Source organism: Borostomias antarcticus, assembly GCF_949987555.1.
Source record: "Borostomias antarcticus genome assembly, chromosome: 11".
Taxonomy (NCBI): Eukaryota; Metazoa; Chordata; class Actinopteri; order Stomiiformes; family Stomiidae; genus Borostomias; species Borostomias antarcticus.
The window spans coordinates 16,970,583-16,988,977 of record NC_140244.1 but is presented as its reverse complement, the minus strand read 5'-3'; the positions used below and the strand labels follow the sequence as shown (position 1 = coordinate 16,988,977).

Below are 18,395 nucleotides of genomic sequence, written 5' to 3'. Positions count from 1 at the left end.
CAAAGCGCTTACAAATTTCTACCGGTGCACCATTGAGAGCATTCTCACGTCCTGCATCACGGTGTGGTATGGGAACATGACCTCCCAGGACAGTAGGAAACTACAGAGGGTTGTAAAGACAGCAGCTAGGATCATTGGCACCGATCTGCCTAAACTCCATGACATGTACACCACTCGCTGTAAGAGGAAAGCCTGTACCATCATTAGGGACCCCAGTCACCCTGCCCATGCACTGTTCTCTCTCCTCCCATCCAAAAAACGTTACCGGACCAGTCACATACCACCCGTCTCAGTAAGTTTTTTTCCACAGGCAGTTAGGCTGATGAATCACTGATGCTCCTACTTTTGCTCTATGCACTTTAATGTCTCTTTGTAATGTCTTATTGTCGTATTTCGTAATGTCTACAGTGTCTTAATGTCTTATTTTGTAAATGTCTCCTGTCATATTGTTGTAATGTCTTACTGTCTTATGTCTTAAGTTATGTCTTGATGTCTGAGAGTGCCGGGTACAGTGCATTTCATTGTATTTTATAATACACATGACAATAAAAGCCCTGAACTTGAACTATTGGGGCACACCCCTACTATGTACCCTTTATGGGAGAGTGGCCTGATGGAGGCCTCTACTCAATAAAAGGCACATGACAGCCTGCTTGGAGTTTGCCAAAAGGCACCTAAAGGACTGACATGAGAAACAAGATTCTCTGGCCTGATGAAACCAAGATTGAACTCTTTGGCCTGAATGCCAAGAGTCATGTCTAGAGGAAACCAGGCAGCGCTCATCACCTGGCCAGTACCATCCCTACAGTGAAGCATGGTGGTATCATCACCTGGCCAGTACCATCCCTACAGTGAAGCATGGTGGTATCATCACCTGGCCAATACCATCCCTACAGTGAAGCATGGTGGTATCATCACCTGGCCAATACCATCCCTACAGTGAAGCATGGTGGTATCATCACCTGGCCAATACCATCCCTACAGTGAAGCATGGTGGTGGCAGCATCCTGCTGTGGGGATGTTTTTCAGCGGCAGGAACTGGGAGACTAGTCAGGATAGAAGGCAAGATGAACGGAGTAGTAGAGAGCAGTAGAGAGAGATCCTTGATGAAAACCTACTACAGAGCGCTCAGGACCTCAGACTGAGGCAAAGGTTTACCTTCCACCAGGACAACGCCCAAACATGAACCCGATTAAAATCTCTGGAAAGACCTGAAAATAGCTGTGCAGTGGCGCTCCCCATCTAATCCGACAGAGCTTGAGAGGATCTGCAGAGAAGAATGGGAGAAATACCCCAAATACAGGTGTGCCAAGCTTGTAGCGTCATACCCAAGTAGACCTGTGGCTGTAATCACTGCCAAAGGTGCCTCAACAAAGTACTGAGTAAAGGGTGTGAATACTTATGTGCATGTGATGTTTCAGTTTGTTTGTTTTTTAATACATTTGCAAACATTTCTAAAAAAACTTTTTTTTTACTTTGTCTTTACGGGGTGTTGTGTGTAGACATTTCTTTTTTAAATCAATTTTGGAATAAGGCTGTAACAACAAATTGTGGAAAAGAAGACAATGTGAGTACTTTCTGGATGCACTGTATCTGTCTGTCTGTCTGTCCGTCTGTGTGGTAGAAGACCAAGTTCAAGAGCTCCAGTAGGGAGGGCTTGAATATCCATCTGAAACTCTGTTGGACTCAGAGGCCACAAAAGGACCCTGTCCTTCTCGTTCTCCTGTACTAATGTCAATGTATCTGTTTCATGTTTGATTAATGTATGAATATGTTATGGGAACAGACCCTGACGATACGAAGTCAGAGTGACAGAGCAGGATTTGTCGAGTCAGTCCTGATTCCCTTTTATAAAACCTTGTCCCATTGATAGTGTCTTTAACTACACAGTTGAATCTGCTTTACTACAGGGTGAGGCTCTGAGCAAGCCCTCAGGACACACACACGTCCTGGTCCGATCTGTCGTTCGCTCCAGTCCAGCCATTCAGTGATAAGCATGTTATCTGGCTGCAATTATTCTGTAATGATTAATTACTGTATATGAATGTAATCAGATGCATTTCAATGGCATTCAGCATTCACTAATGATTGTGTTTTTATCAAGCGCAGATGTGTAATATGACCTTTGATTTCTACTGGACCACTCCTACAGTATAAATCATTTCATATCCCTGATGTCTTCAATATGTAGACTGGAGGACATTCCCAAAGCTCCTACAAAGACAGACTTTGCAACTCTTTAATCCATCATCATCCTGGTACCGTATACTGTACCTGGGCTCCTTTCTCTTCATCTTGATGCATTCAGTTCTATTCTATTTATATCATTTCTATTCTAGTTATATAGTGTCTATTCTATTTCGATGTACTGTAGATCAGAGAACAGTAGGTAGCTCTACAGGGTGGTTACCTCAGCTGAGCCGAGCCCCAGGCCCCCTGGTGGAGACAGAGAGCCGGCATAAAGGAGCCATTCAGAGGCCGTGGACAGCAGGGGGAGGATCTCTATTCTGAGCAGAGTTCAAGGCTCCACTCCACCCACGTGAGTGTGCACACGGGTGTATCACTTGGCCTGTGTTCAATCTGTTGCCGCTGTCCTGATTTCACTTTTACATTCTAGCTCACGCTCATGCACACACACGCACACACACACACACACACACACTCATAAACACTTCCTCACACACAGTGGCGTTGCGCAATTTTTGGCTGGGCTGTAACGGGGCTGGGGGCCTGGCTGGGGGCCTGGCTGGGTTGTCTGTCCGCTGCCTACCTGAAGTCGGAGCTGACCAGGGGGGTGCTAGCGGTGGCCGGACCGGTAGAGTCTACCTTTGCTGCCTGTTGGAACAATGATTTTATTTTTGGTAGCTTTGTCCTCTCCTGTTCGGCTTTCGCTCTCGTTGTTTTTCTGAGCACCGCTTGGGTATTTGCGCTTCATTTTTAGTTTTTACCGGCAACACAATTTATGTAGGCTACTGAACTTTAAATTAGCAATGCTTCCCGCTTTGTTTTGAACGCTGCCAAGCCTGCCAATGAGCATTTATGATCAGCCGGGAAGGGGGGGTGGATACAAAAAACTATTTAGATATTTACAAACTTTTTTTTTTTTTTGTTGCTGTATAACTTGTTTGTTTTTTTTTGTTGCTGTATAACTTCTTTTTTTTTTTTTTTTTTACAGTGCAACCCTAGTAGGCATCAGCCATGTGATGATGATAAGCATGGAAAAAACTATTTACTTATTTACAAACTTGTTTTTTTGTTGCTGTATAACATTAGCTTTTTTCTTTTAAACAACGTAGGTCTGTAAACCTAAAGAATAAGGGAAAAATAATATAGCCTACAGGGCTTAATTAAAACTTAACCTAACGTCACCAGTATCTAAACTAGCCATTTCTGACAATACGATTGGTTGTTGCGGGAGGGATCCCAGCGCGTGTGGTGTGTGTGGGGGCAAGCGAGGGAGAGAGGATGTGAAGGCAGCAAAAAGTTTTCTCCAGTCGTGACTCGTGAGCTGAGCTTGCTTCCTTGCCAACACAATAATTCCCCAAATGACCAGAAAAAGTAGCTAGATTTGTCGCTAGTCGCTTTTCATTAAATAAGTCGCCAGGGGGGTCTGGAAAGTCGCTAAATCTAGCGACAAAGTCGCTAAGTTGGCATCACTCCTGTTCGCCCTATCACAGGTGAGCAAATAATTATTAGAATGATACACTTGACGGGGTGCCTAGTAACATATAAGGGAAGGCCCGCCCTCTGGGTCCTGTTCCTGTTACGACTTCTAAGAGGCTACAAAATGTAAAGGAAAAAAAATCTAGTGGGGCCTCCTAAACTCCGGGGCTCCCCCGCACCGCGGGGGGGTGCGGAGGCTTCCGGTACGCCAGTGCTCACACACACACACACACACACACACACACACATACAGTACATACATACATACAAACAAACATATACACAGTTTCAGTTTGGCTTTTGTTTGTACCCTCACATTGATTGGACCGGTCCTATTCCCAGGAAGTGGTTCTGCCCTGCAGACGCCCCTGACGTCTCCAGATGGACTGCACCTCCCTCGTCCCTCCCCAGCACAGCCCGCCTGATTACATGGCCTCGCTGGACCAAGCACAGCTGGATATCATGGGGCAGCGGGTGGGGAAGAAGTCCCGGTCGGTTTGGGAGAGGGTGAAGGCAGAATGCCGGCGGTGAGTGACCGTAGGGGCCTTGCTGGTCTGTCCCGGCGTAGCATCATTTAAGCAGCACCTCTGGTTACAGGATACAGCTCATGAGACGACGAGGGCGAAACACTGGTCTCAGCATGTTACTGTAAGTAGTCTTGAGAACCAATGGTTCTGGAGCCCAGTGGCCCATAGGGCAGGAGCCTATCTCCTGATTCTTTAGTGTAAGGCAGCTTGATGTACAAGTACCCCCCCTGGACATGACACTAGTATGTCGCAGGGACCCAACCCCCATCCAACCCTTGATGCTGACTCTGTGGTATGACTCGGCCACGCTACGCTGATGACAGTCAAATATATGTGCCACTGAAGAAGAAAGACCTCTCAGCAATACAACCTCTTCTGTCATGTCTCGCGGACATTAAAGCCTGGATGGCCCTAAACTTTTTACGTTTTAATGAAAACAAAACTGAAGTGATGGTGTTTGGTCCCAACGGCGCACGTGAACTCCTCCCTGTTGACCTGGGCCCCCTGGCACAGTATGTCAAGCCAACAGTCTCGAACTTGGGTTTTAAGATGGACACTGATTTTAAACTCGATCGCCAAATCAGTACAGTAGTCAAGTCCAGCTTCTTTCATTTGAGGCAGTTGGCAAAGGTGAAGCCCATTCTTGCACGTCAGCACTTTGAAACAGTAATCCATGCCTTCATCTCATCTCGGCTGGATTACTGTAACGCACTTTATATGGGAGTCAGCTAGGCCTCTCTAGCACGTCTCCAGATGGTTCAAAATGCTGCTGCCCGTCTTTTAACTGGTACAGTTGGGACACCAATTTTGGCCTCTCTCCACTGGCTGCCTGTGCACTTTAGAGTTCATTTTAAGTTTATTTTATTTGTTTTTAAATCTTTAAATGGTCTCGCCCCGTCCTACCTCTCTGAGCTGCTCCATCCTCATGCTCCTGCCCGGTGCCTCCGGTCAGCTGACCAGCTGCTCCTGGAGGTACCGAGGTCAAAGCAGAAGCTCAGGGGGGATAGAGCCTTTTCAGTCGCTGCCCCCAAACTATGGAACGACCTACCCCTGCACATTCGACAGGCTTCATCACCGTCCATTTTTAAAACTAGTCTTAAAACCCATTTTTATTCCTTGGCTTTCAACCGGCCATGAGACTTTGCTCCTGTTTTAATTGCCCTACTGTCTTTTATTGTTTTTATGGTTTTGTTACTGTTTGTATTGTTTTTATGATTACTCATGTACAGCACTTTGTTGCAGCCATGGTTGTTTTTAAAATGCTCTATAAATAAAGTTGAGTTGAGTTGAGTGTGTGCGTGTGAGTTTTTAACGATTTGATTTTAGCTGGTGACTCAGGTAGTCCTGCTGTCCTGATGCTTTTAGACCTGACAGACGCTTTTGACACTGTGGACCATGCGATCCTGGTCGAGCAGTCTGTGGGCATCACAGGATCTGCCCTAAGTTGGTTCAAGTCCTATCTGTCCGATGGGAGCTTCTCAGTGCAGTTAGGACATTTCTCCTCCACTACCGCCCCTCTGACCTGTGGAGTCCCTCAAGGTTCCATCCTGGGCCCCATCTTATTTTTACTCTACATGCTGCCCCTAGGCTCTATTTTTGGAAAGCATGGAATCTCCTTTCACTGCTACGCTGACGATGTCCAGATCTATCTGCCCCTACGGTCCAAAGGCAAGGACTGTATACAGCCATTACTGGACTGTGTGGAGCCATTACTGGACTGTGTGGAGCCATTACTGGACTGCCTGAGTGACGTCAAGTCTTCGATGAGCTCCAACTTTTTAAATCTTAATGAGTCCAAGACCGAGATCATCCTTTTCGGACGACACGCTCCCTCAGCCTGCTCTGTCAATGCCCTGGACCCCAAGAGCTCCAACATTCGTTCCACTGTGAAGAATCTTGGGGTGGTTTTTGACAGTGATTTTAAATTTGATAAACAGATCAGTGCTGTTGTAAAGACAAGCTTTTTTCAACTGCATCTCCTGGCTAAGACCAAGCCTTACCTTCCTGCTACTGACTAGAGAGGGTGACGCTGATCCATGCCTTCATCACTACTAGACTCCACTACTGTAACGCCCTGTATGTTGGCATGGACCAGTCTTCCCTCAGCCGCCTACAGCTTGTCCAGAATGCTGCCGCTCGCCTCCTCACAGGCAAGAAAAAGCGTGACCACATCACGCCAGTCCTGGCTTCACTCCACTGGCTCCCGGTCCGCTTTCACATCGATTTAAACTCTTGCTAATGGTTTTTAAAGCCCTAAACGGCCTGGCCCTTCCAGCTCCTGCATGGCCACACCCCAGCCAGAGCCTTCAGGTCTGCTGACCAACTGCTGTTGGAGGTGCCTAAAACTAGACTTAAGTCTAGAGGCGACAGGGCCTTTGCGGCGGCTGCCCCCAGGCTATGGAACAACCTGCCCCTCCAGATTAGATTCTCCCAGACCCTTGAATTTTTTAAATCCTCCCTACAAACCAACTTTTCTCCCTGGCGTTTTAACCAGTCTGTGCTCAAGCCTGGTTCAAGTTCAATGTCTGTATTGTCTGCTGAAATTTCCTTGTTTTGTTGATAAATGACTGACATTTTAAACGTGCTTTATAAATACATTTTGATTTGTGTGTGTGTGTGTGTGTGCAGGTGCTCTGGTCCCAGGCTGAAGAGCTGTGTTCTGCGCTGTGTTCCTGTGTTCTCCTGGCTCCCTCGCTACTCTGTCAGAGACAACGCCATCGGAGACCTGGTCTCTGGGATCAGCGTTGGCATCATGCACCTGCCTCAGGGTGAGAGAAGAGAGGGAGGGAGGGAGGGAGGGAGGGAGGGAGGGAGGGATGGATGGATGGATGTTGGATAGATGGACGGATGAATTTGGGATGGATGAATGGATGTTGGATGGATGGATGGATGGGTGGATGAATAGATGGTTGTTCACACGTGCGCAATATATTTGGTTTCATTTGGTCTTCTCATTGAATGTGTATCCTCCCTCCCTCCCTCTGTCTCCTTCACAGGTATGGCTAACGCCATGCTGGCCGCGGTTCCTCCAGTGTTTGGTCTCTACAGCTCCTTCTATCCCCTCATCATCTACTTTCTCTTCGGCTCGTCCAGACACCTCTCTGTGGGTGAGTCTCACATCTGGGCATCTCCAAACACACCCTCTCTCTGTGTGTTTATGTGACATAATGACTATGTCTCTTTGTGTGTGTTGTATGTGTGTGTCTGTTTGTGTGTGTTGTGTGTGTCTGTTTGTGTGTTGTATGTGTGTCTCTTTGTGTGTGTTGTATGTGTCTGTGTGTTGTATGTGTGTGTCTGTTTGTGTGTTGTATGTGTGTCTGTTTGTGTGTTGTATGTGTGTGTCTGTTTATGTTGTGTGTGTGTCTGTTTGTGTGTTGCGTGTTGTGTGTTGTATGTGTGTGTCTGTTTGTGTGTTGTGTGTGTGTCTGTTTGTGTGTTGTATGTGTGTGTCTGTTTGTGTGTTGTGTGTGTCTGTTTGTGTGTTGTGTGTGTGTCTGGTTAAACAGGTACGTTTGCCCCTCTTGCTATTATAATTGGCAGTGTGACGGCCAGTGTGGAGCTGCCCAGCAGTGAGGCTGGTGAGGGTGAGAGAGACGGAGACATGGCCAGACTGGAGGTGGCCACGCAGCTGACCTTCCTGTGTGGCCTCATACAGGTTAATACACTGCTAAGTGCTATTTATCTAGTAATGCTAGCGGGGGGGGGGGGGCTACTTACCTAGCAATGCTAGCGGGCGGGGGGGGGGGGCTACTTACCTAGCAATGCTAGCGGGGAGGGGGGGGGGTACTTACCTAGCAATGCTAGCGGGGAGGGGGGGGGGGGGTACTTACCTAGCAATGCTAGCGGGGAGGGGGGGGGGGTACTTACCTAGCAATGCTAGCGGGGGGGGGGGGGGTACTTGCCTAGCAAAGCTAGCGGGGGGGGGGGGGGGGGGGTACTTGCCTAGCAAAGCTAGCGGGGAGGGAGGGGGGCTAATTACCTAGCAATGTTAGCGGGGAGAGAGGGTGCTATTTACCTAATAATGCTAACGGGGAGAGAGGGGCTACTTATCTAGCAGTGCTAGCAATACTCACGCAATCTGCTGGGAGCAAGACGTGCCTCTAGCATGTTAGGTTGGTACTAGAGAGGCAGGGAACGGCTGTCCCCTGTTGGTTAGTAGGCTATCCCAGTTGGGTGCTGGCAGCGGCTAGCTGCAGCAACGTAGCTGTAGCCTATTTCTTGTGTCGTTCCTGAGTCCAATCCGATCTACCGTAGAGTCGGGGCTGGAGATCCAAACTTCGGATTGTTAGATACCACCAATGTTTGTGTGCAATTTTGATCGCGGAGATATGGTATGCAAGTGGATAAAACTGAAATAAAACAATAAACTTTGGGAGAGCTAGCGAGCGCAGCAAACTCAGGTCACATCCACACAAACACAGATATTTCAAAAAAATAAAAATAAAAAAGCATTCCCCCCCCTCCAGTTAAAAAAAAACATGTCCACAAGGAAAAAGGACGGAGAAAAAATCTTTAAAGGACAATGCTCGTTTTTGACAACCTGGACCTTATTTACGACATACGTTTGACTCACCGAGATCACTTTGGTGTAGTTCGGAGGCCTGTAGAAGAAATGTAAAATCCAGCGCGAGCCAGTATATCCATGTAATGGCGGTGATCGGGGCAACGAGAATGCAGCTTCTAAAAATCTATTTTCTGCCGCGAAACGGTTGTTTTCATCAATCTGTCTGGATGGATCGCTAGTTGTGCTTACATAGAGCATAACTGTTGTGGTTTTCACATGCCATGATCTTTAGAAACGTCTTTCGAAACGAAATAGCTTCCTCACTTGCTCCAGCACTAATGCGCACAGCGCGCAATCGTTGCTCCAGCACGCTGTGCGCATGCGTGCTGGAGCAAGTGAGGAAGCTATTTCGTGTCTAACGACGTTTCTAAAGATCATATTACAGAGGCATGGAAAATACCACAACAGGCCTATGCTCTCTATTTAAGCACAACTAGCGATTCATCCAGACAGATTGATGAAAACAACCGTTTCGCGGCAGAAAATAGATTTTTAGAAGCTGCATTCTCGTTGCCCCGATCACCGCCATTACATGGATATACTGGCTCGCGCTGGATTTTACATTTCTTCTACAGGCCTCCGAACTACACCAAAGTGATCTCGGTGATATGTCGTAAATAAGGTCCAGGTTGTCAAAAACGAGCATTGTCCTTTAAGGGGAGACACGGTAGGTGAAAACATCGTTTTTCAACGCCCTGGTCAAATTTGAGATTTTGTGCTAGTTTGCTTCCATAACATGTCTTCTTTCATACTAGTGGAAATAAAACATCAAAAATACGCATTTAGATGTTTATTTTACTTCATTTAGTCTGTTTGCGTCTGTAGATTCTTCCTAAAATCACCAAAAGTTAGCCTTTTTTCGGAACGTCTCGCAGCGTTTTCTTTCGTCTGAATCCGGTCATCCGGGTATCGTTTTAAAGATCTGGCTCTCGTGCACAATGTTATCGCAACCAAACCTGATAGTTTCATTTGTATCAGCAACCAATCGTGGAAATACAAAGGCGGGTTTGATGCTAACCGTGAAATCTCATTGGCTGTTGTGGATTTCTGAGAACGTGATTGGTTCAGCGCGTCATGTGACACGTTTCCACTTCCTTATATCTAATCCAAACAATGCCGTCTGTAAAGCGTTCTAAACGTAATAAGCAACAATGACAACAGTGTTTGCCCGCAAGGTTGAACAGAAAACATGAGAAACTAAATGGAAATGTTTACATTTATGAGATATAAAGTGCCTATTCGCGCAAGTTGTCATTAGCCGGTGCTAGCATGTCCAGTAAGCAGCAGGGAGATGAGGCTAGTGTTAGCATGTCCAGTGAGCAGCAGAGAGATGCGGCGCGTTTGAATGAGCTGATAACTGGGTTGATTTGTCCTAATTGTGCAGGGACTGGTATTAAAATTAACATATATCCTCAGAATAGTGGGTTCTGTAGTACTTTGCTCTTAGAGTGCAGTCTTTGTGAGAAATGGCTATCTCAAAAGTGTCTACACATCGACTCGGCTTCATGATACAACTAGGAATGATGTTGCATTTGATGTCAATGTGAGGATGGTCCTCTTAGCGCACGAGTTAGGGTTGGGGTATGCAGCTCTCCACAAGATTAGTAAAGTGTTGGATCCCAGGGCTTCATCTGAAAACGTATCAGAAACATGACAGAGAGGGTGACAGGTAGGCTATTGAAACGTGTTCCCTCTCTCTCTCTCTCTCTCTCTCTCTCTCTCTCTCTCTCTCTAGCCAATATCAGAAGCCTATACATATGCACAGTAGTCTCTCTACCTGTGGCATATCTACATGCATCCATAAACTGACCAAATAAACTGTTTTAATTTCAGTTGCTGAAATAGAGAGAGGTCTGGAGTCCTTTCACAGAAGCAGAGAGCAGATTAGGCAGGCATATGCAGATGTGGACCCAGAGGTAGGTAAGCTGACTGCCAATAAATGCAAAATGTTACAAAATTATTACAGTTATTGAGAATTATTACAATAATTCTCAATAACCAGCGTTCAGTGGACAACATGAAGGCGGCAATATGGGGTAGTCCGCTTCACTGATGACAACCCCATGCGCACCAGGAACATATTGTGGTTTTAGAACAGTTTTGGGGACTGCAGCTGAGTGGGTTCTACAGACCAGCTGCTTAGAACAGTTTTGTGAACTGCAGCTGAGTGGGTTCTACAAACCAGCTGCCTAGAACAGTTTTGTTGATAGCTAGTGTGGTGCCATCTGAGGAGTGACTCTGTAGACCTATGACGGCGTAGCTTGATGTCTCCTATGGTGTTGCTTTTGACGATGGTTATATCACTTGTTTGTTTGGCAATCTATATTTAGCTTCTATTGGTGTTTACCCTGCATTGTTTACCACATCTTGTCCTGTGTATTTATGAATCAGCTTACTCTTCATGTTCATTCATTCATTCATTCATTCATGTTTTCTCCATGTAAAACGCTTAAAAAACACAAAAAGCTAGATAATCTGTTTTCTCATGCATGTCCTCGTCAAATGTGTCTATCTTTGTCCATGATCTGTTTAACAAAATAATACAAGCTTTCTAAAAGGGAATGTTCTCTTCCCTACTAACATTGTCTCGTCTCTAGTCTCGTCTTACTAACATCCCACTCGTGGGCTGTACCTTGACGTGGTGAGTGGGCTTCCAACTAAACAGGTCTTACTTCTCTATACAAAATGTCTACTCCTGGACTATTTTGAATCCACAACATGCTGTGTTATTCAGTTTTCAGTTTCTATGTGTTTTCAGATGTTGTGTAATGTTGTTACTAATGATGTGATTGGATATTGTGTTTGTAAATATTGGTTTACAATGCAAATGTATGGTTTTTTACAATACAAATTTTCAAAGCCCGTTTTCTCAAAATGAGTTATTTATCATCTTAGGGACATCAAAACCACCACTTGAGTAGCACCTACATACACCTAACTTTCCAGTTTTGTTCCAATCCATATTCTGAGAGTTTGTCCAAGGGGGATTTTTTAAATTTCATTCATAGCCTGATTTATATAACAGTTTATCCCTAAAACATGGCGAAAATTGGTCTTTTTATGACTGTTGACAGTATTTTCTGATTTCTGAAGTGAAGAAAAGAGATATCAAAAATCCCCCTTGGACAAAGTTTGAATAGGGATATGTGAACAAAATGAAACAAGAATTTTGAATCTGGCTTGAACCAGTTAAAAAAATTGATTTCCCAAAATTATGCAAATTGGCGCATATTTAGCGCATATAATGCCTACTTTGCATATTTATCCATAAGATTTCAGAAAACTTGTAATACAAAAAAGATGCTCCTTAATGTACCTAACAAACTGGGGGAGTTTGATGGTGATACCTATTAAGGCTTTTTTTTTTCCTATTCACCTGGGGTGTCTCCCCTTAAGGCTTGGATCTGCCTGGCCTGGTCCAAAAGCCATGTTGGATCTGCCAGGCCTGGTCCAGAAGCCATGTTTCCATAGTCCTACTTTGGACCTCGCAACATTATGGAGTGGTATATTTATTTGCCTACTCTTGGCGGTGTAGTGGAGGGGTAAAGCTAGGTTGATTTCTAATGCATTAATCAAGCTTAGCAAAATGGACCAAATATAAAGAGACCTGAATACAGCCGTCATAGTTCTGCTCAGACTGTTCCTGGCGCATGCGCAACAGAGAACGGCGCGCAAAGGAGACCCAAAATCTCCAATTTACCCTTCCCCACGAATCCACTTACAGTAAACCAGAGTTTTAACAGATCTCCACCTTGGAACGCATCCTCAAAAAGATCAGTTTTCAGTGACCAAAAACTCTGTGTATGTGTGGCAACAGTACAGAATGCCAAAACGCAGAGAAAAAAAGTCTGTTTTATAAATAGCTGTGTACGTGTGGATGGGGCCTCAGACCTCCCCGAAGAAATGCATCTAGCGTACAGCTAGACTGTAGCTACCGAGCTACACAGCTACAGTAGAACCTGGACTGCCCTTCCCCCTTCCCAATGCTATTTATATTCAAATAAACTTGATGCGCTGGGGGTGGGAAGGATCCAACCAATGCCAACAGTCACCAACAAATAGCCTACATTTCTATCCCTGTTTGTCTTCCATGTCCGGTGTGCATTTCCTGCTTTTAAAGTAATCTCGAATCCAAACTCTAATTGTAATCTCTATCTGCGCTGCTGTGATAACAATATATTATAGCCTATTATTACTAGGCTACTGTTCACCTTATTATTTATTGATTTATTTAGGTATGTTGTAAGAGATGAAAGAAGAGATTGAAATTAAATTAAACAAGTAGTCTCCATTTTCAAGTGGCCTATTGTTGATTTAGACTATTCCATTCCGATAGGAACAAAGTAGCCTACATTTATTTGAATTGTTATAGCACCAATGCCTGGCAATAAAATAACATAGCCTACTGAAATACCTTCTTTTCGTAGACTAGCCCATTTCTTTGAACGTAAGGCTAAGCTTGTTTGATACGTTATTTGACTGTCTACTATGGTCAGCCATCCAGTCAATGACGGTCAAGCTGTAGGCTAAATGCATTTCTTCTGAGCCAGTCCCACTAGCAGCTCTGATCAAATTCATAGGTTACCGCATTGTGCTACAGTAGGCTATTTATTGATTGTATATTTAATGTATTTGTATGCTCGGCAACATTGAAATTAGGTCCCCCGATGATAACAGGCCATTGTAAATCAGTATTCACAATAATAGCAAGTTCTCACTATATACTGTAGGCTAAAAATAATAATAGGCTATTGAGTCTAGTCCAATTGACATTTGCTCGGCTGTTATCTAGTAGGCCCAGCCTATAGATTACAGATCAATTCACATTAGTCCATTTGTGTCAAAATACAGTATCCCACATCAGCATGGTCGCGAGTCTCCTGCATATAGGATACAGGCTTACCTCAGCTCATTCAATGTATCATTCATATAGGATACAGGCTTACCTCAGCTCATTCAATGTATCATTCATATAGGATACAGGCACACCTCAGCTCATTCAATGTATCATTCATATAGGATACAGGCACATCAGCTCATTCAATGGATCATTCATATAGGATACAGGCTTACCTCAGCTCATTCAATGTATCATTCATATAGGATACAGGCTTACCTCAGCTCATTCAATGTATCATTCATTGTAAACTAGGACTGGGCTAGACTACATATTTTTGGGGGGTCACATAGAAGAGATTACCATCTATGCTGAGCGAAACTCCTCTAGTCTATATGTAGCTAAACAAACGCTGTTGATTAGGTTTTATACATCCGATGGACTTCCGTTTCCCCCTTAATGATTCAGACTACTACCACCTGGTGGTGTGAAGTTATTTAATCTCACACAAGCGCAGATCGGAGGTTCCACTTGGCTACTGGCACAAACGGGAAACCTGTCAAAATCAGAAAAGCTCTAATGGTGTCTTCCTTGCTGCTTTCCTACTATTCTAAATATATACAGAATATAAAATGACAAAACATACAGAGAGTTTACAAATACAAAGCAGTTTATTTGTTACATTGTAGCAATAAAGAGCAATAATTGAAGAGAACATTTATGTAAGTCGCTTATAAAAATGTAAGTACAATAATAGTGTCTCCATATAAACAGAATAGCAAAATAAAAAAGAAATACACTAAATCATGTATAATGTGATTTGAAATGCTGTGTAATTAAACAGAAGAGGCAGTAGTCCCAGCACACGAAAATCAAGAAGGACACCAAAATCAACCCGCTGATCTCCACTGCACAAGTAAAGTAGTGGTCAGAGCATTGGACTCCCACCCGGGAGACCGGGGGTTCAAGACCCGGTGGGGATGACTTAATGTTATCATCAGTGTAACTGCTTCAGCCACTGACTACCATTAATGTTATGGAAGCTGCTGCTGTTGTTAGCTCATGAGCTAACTGGCTATCCCGCTCTTATTGTGCTGGATTAGCATTGGAAGCATTGGAACTGATGTGTCCAGGCGACAAGACCTTAATTTATCAGACATTATTTCATGTCATTTCAATTCACAGCCATTTCAGTGGCATGACTAGCTTCCGTCCTACCAGTCCTGAACAGAAACGAGCTAGCCACACACATAAGCCAGGTTGGGCCTGGCCTGGTTATTAGTTGCTCACTGCTGCTGCCAAAGTAGCATGATACTGAAGATGGATCAAAATACTGTATAGGTGGCCAATTAATAATGATAAGATTAGATTGGAAAGAAATTAGAGATCTGCCTTCTGGCAACTTTGATTGGGGAGAAGCCAAATCTGTTCTGGCTTACCTCAGTCCCTTTTGAGGCAAGTTGACTAATCACAGTTTAGTGAAATTAGCCTCATCTGATTGACAAATAATACAAATAAAAAAAAGTTTTGTGAACCAAAATGGTTTTGGCTTTAGGTTGGTTTTTCCATTGATATTAATATGGCATAGCTTATTTTCACGAGGCCAAACAAGAGGAGTGGAGGGGGAGCCAGAGTGCACCCCTGCCCCCGGTGGTGGATGGTGGGAACTACATCCACCCGAACTCTGGTCAGTGGGAGCGCCGTAGCGCAGATCTGTTTAATGTAGACTAGGAGTGTGTGTGTGTGTGTGTGTCTGTGTGTAGATCCTGCTGTACCTGTTGCGTGCCGGGGCTGTGTGTCGCTGGCTGTCTCAGCCCCTGGTGAGGAGCTACTACGCCACCGGCGCTCTGATGGTCTGCCTCCTGCAGCTGCCCCACCTGACCGGTGTCCACACTCCCAGACACACACGCCTCCTCTCCATAGCATGGGTGAGCTACACTCCATTTGTGTGTGTGTGTGTGTGTGTGTGTGTCTGTGTGTGTGTCTTGATGTGTTTGCATGTGTGGAGGTGGTTTGGAACCAAAACTCTTGTAATCTGGTAGCTTTATCCAGAGACTCAGACCACCACAATGTCCTCTTGGTCTAATGGTAGTTATCTAAAGTAGGCGGGGCTGTAGTGAGTGACTGGGGTTTGATCCTCGTTAGACGATGGCTGACCTGGTGTCTGGGCTGGGGGACGCAGTACCTGGAACGCTGGTCGTCTCCGCCGTCTCCATGGCGATCCTGGTGGGAGGCAAGATGATCAACAGACGCTTCCAGAGCAAGCTACCCACAGCTATTCCCTGGGAACTGATCCTGGTGAGACACACACACACACACACACACATACACATAACTGCATTGGCATGGAGTTTGGCCATCTCCATCTCCTCTCTCTGCCCACCCAGGTGATCCTGTCCGCCTTCCTGTCTGTCCAGCTGGACCTGGCAGGCAAGCATGGGGTCCAGGTGGTGGGAACCATACCTACTGGGTCAGTACTTCTGTCTGGTTCTGTACGCCTCTGTCAGTACTCCTAGTCCATGTCTGTATGTAGAGGAACCATACTGTACCTACTGGGCCAGTACCAGTACCAGTGTCGATGTCTCCGGGTTAACGATCAAAGGTGTCCCGTTTCAGAGCGTGTGTTCCCATTGTCTGTATGCTAATGTAACCAGATCATGTCCTCTACTACCCCTTGTCTGCCCCCCCCCCGCCCCCGCCCCCCCAGCCTTTCTGCCCCGGTCCTGCCCTCCCTGTCCCTGGCTGGCCAGCTGTTGGTGCCCGCTCTGTCGCTGGCGCTGGTGGGCTTCAGTTTCGCCTCCTCCCTGGGCGCCATCTTCGGCCACAAATACGGCTACACTGCCGACACCAGCCAGGTAGCGTGACGCAGGCGCGCGTAGCGGAGGCGGTTCGGTGACCTGCCGTATGCTTGCACCATGAGCAATAAGTGGGCTTTATTGTGGCGAGTTCATGCAGTCATGTCCAGTCCTCATTCCATAGATGACTGAATGTCTTCAGCAGTAAAAGAGAAAAAAAAAGTGTTTCTTTCTCTTGTTCATGCCCCCCTCCCCTATTTTACTGCAACAAATGGTCTCTCCCTGCTTCAGGACCTGTTGGCGATGGGCCTCTGCAACTCCATCGGAGGGGTGTTCCAGTGTTTTGCGGTCAGCTGCTCTGTGTTACGCAGTCGGGTGCAGGAAAACATGGGGGTGAAGACACAGGTAGTCAAACCAGCTGGAACCAGACTCCATCTTTCACCTTAGTTATCTGCCTGTATCTCCAGTGTGACGACCCAGTAGGGCTGGCCGTCTACTTGGTTGGCTGCCTGCTTGTTTGCAGGTGGGCGGGGCCCAGCCCATTAGGCTAACCAAGTGCACCGCCCAGCCCATTAGGCTAACCAAGTGCACCTGGCCCGTACCTTACCCTACAAATGGAGCAAGCTCATCTTGAACTGTGGCTCTGACCCATTTCCTGTCCGGCAGCGGACATTATTATTCTTTGGAGCACCTCATGTTAAATACACACACATACAGTATGCTTCCACTCATCCATTCACTTGCTTTACACTACTGATTGACTGATTTACATAGTTCATATCTTGGCACTTTAATAAATTATGTTAACTTTCTGAGAAACAACCGTGTGGACTCCATTTTTGTCACAGCCTTAGAGCCGGGTCGTGACACCAGCAATGTATTCCTCTCTCTCTCTCTCTCTCTCTCTCTCTCCATCCCTCTCTCTCTCTCTGTCCAGATGGCCGGCCTGGTGTCAGCTCTGATGATCCTTACCATCCTGCTGAAATTGGGATATCTCTTTGAGCAGCTGCCAAAGGTAACCATGACCTACGATCCCACTGATGACCCCTCACCGTTGTACTGTGTGTGTGCGTGCGTGTTTAAAGATGCGTGTTTAAAGATGTGTGTTTAAAGATGTCTGTTTAAAGATGCTTGTGTAAAGATGTGTGTTTAAAGATGTGTGTTTAAAGGCAAGGCAAGGCAAGTTTATTTATATAGCACATTTCAGCCACAGGGCAATTCAAGGTGCTTTACATGAGACATTAAAAGCATTAAAACAAAAAGCAAGACATTATAGACATTTAAAACAAAAGGCAGGACAAATTAAAGGCATTAAAACAAAAAGCAAGTCATTATAGACATTTAAACAAAAAGCAGGACAAATAGAATACAGGAATAAAAGTTACAGTGCAGTATACTGATAAACATAGCTCCTCTTAGAAAGCAGTGGCAAAAAGAAAAGTCTTCAGGCTTGTTTTAAAAGAACCAAGAGTTGCAGCAGACCTGCAGTTTTCTGGAAGTTTGTTCCAGATATGTGGAGCATAAAAACTGAATGCTGCTTCTCCATGTTTTGTTTTAACTTTAGGGACAGAAAGCAGACCTGTGCCAGACGACCTGAGGGGTCTGGATGGTTCATAGCATATGAGCAGATCAGAAATATATTTTGGCCCTAAACCATTCAGTGCTTTATAAACCAACAGCAGTATTTTAAAGTCAATTCTTTGACAGACAGGAAGCCAGTGTAAAGACCTTAGTACTGGTGTGATATGCTCCACTTTCTTAGTCTTAGTGAGGACTCGAGCAGCAGCGTTCTGAATCAGCTGCAGCTGTCTGATCGATTTTTTAGAGAGACCTGTATACATGCCGTTACAGTAGTCGAGTCTACTGAAGATAAACGCATGGACAAGTTTTTCCAAATCCTTCTGGGACATAAATCCTTTGATCCTTGATATATTATTCAGGTGATAGTAGGCTGACTTTGTAATTGACTTAATGTGGCTGTTGAAATTCAGGTCTGAGTCCATGACTAC

The 18,395-nt window shown here is 45.3% G+C and overlaps 1 protein-coding gene across 4 annotated transcripts in view; it reads left to right on the top strand.

The window, feature by feature from the left end:
* Positions 1-2,452: 2,452 nt before the first annotated feature.
* The window catches only part of slc26a6.1 (solute carrier family 26 member 6, tandem duplicate 1), a 34,088-nt gene continuing 18,145 nt past the window's right edge, over positions 2,453-18,395 (top strand). For 2 of the 4 annotated variants that reach the window (XR_014630656.1, XM_084445644.1), the window contains exons 1-11: positions 3,478-3,866; positions 4,006-4,190; positions 6,819-6,958; positions 7,187-7,297; positions 7,697-7,845; positions 15,355-15,519; positions 15,737-15,889; positions 15,979-16,061; positions 16,299-16,446; positions 16,678-16,791; positions 17,324-17,401. Coding sequence is in view for 3 of the 4 variants with exons in the window: in XM_084445644.1 (XP_084301770.1) it covers positions 4,045-4,190; positions 6,819-6,958; positions 7,187-7,297; positions 7,697-7,845; positions 15,355-15,519; positions 15,737-15,889; positions 15,979-16,061; positions 16,299-16,446; positions 16,678-16,791; positions 17,324-17,401 (1,287 nt within the window). In the remaining variant the exon portion in view is untranslated. Of the gene's footprint in view, positions 2,540-3,477; positions 3,867-4,005; positions 4,191-4,213; positions 4,312-6,818; positions 6,959-7,186; positions 7,298-7,696; positions 7,846-15,354; positions 15,520-15,736; positions 15,890-15,978; positions 16,062-16,298; positions 16,447-16,677; positions 16,792-17,323; positions 17,402-18,395 lie in introns of those variants that run through there. The other 2 variants (XM_084445645.1, XM_084445646.1) reach the window with 2 other exon arrangements.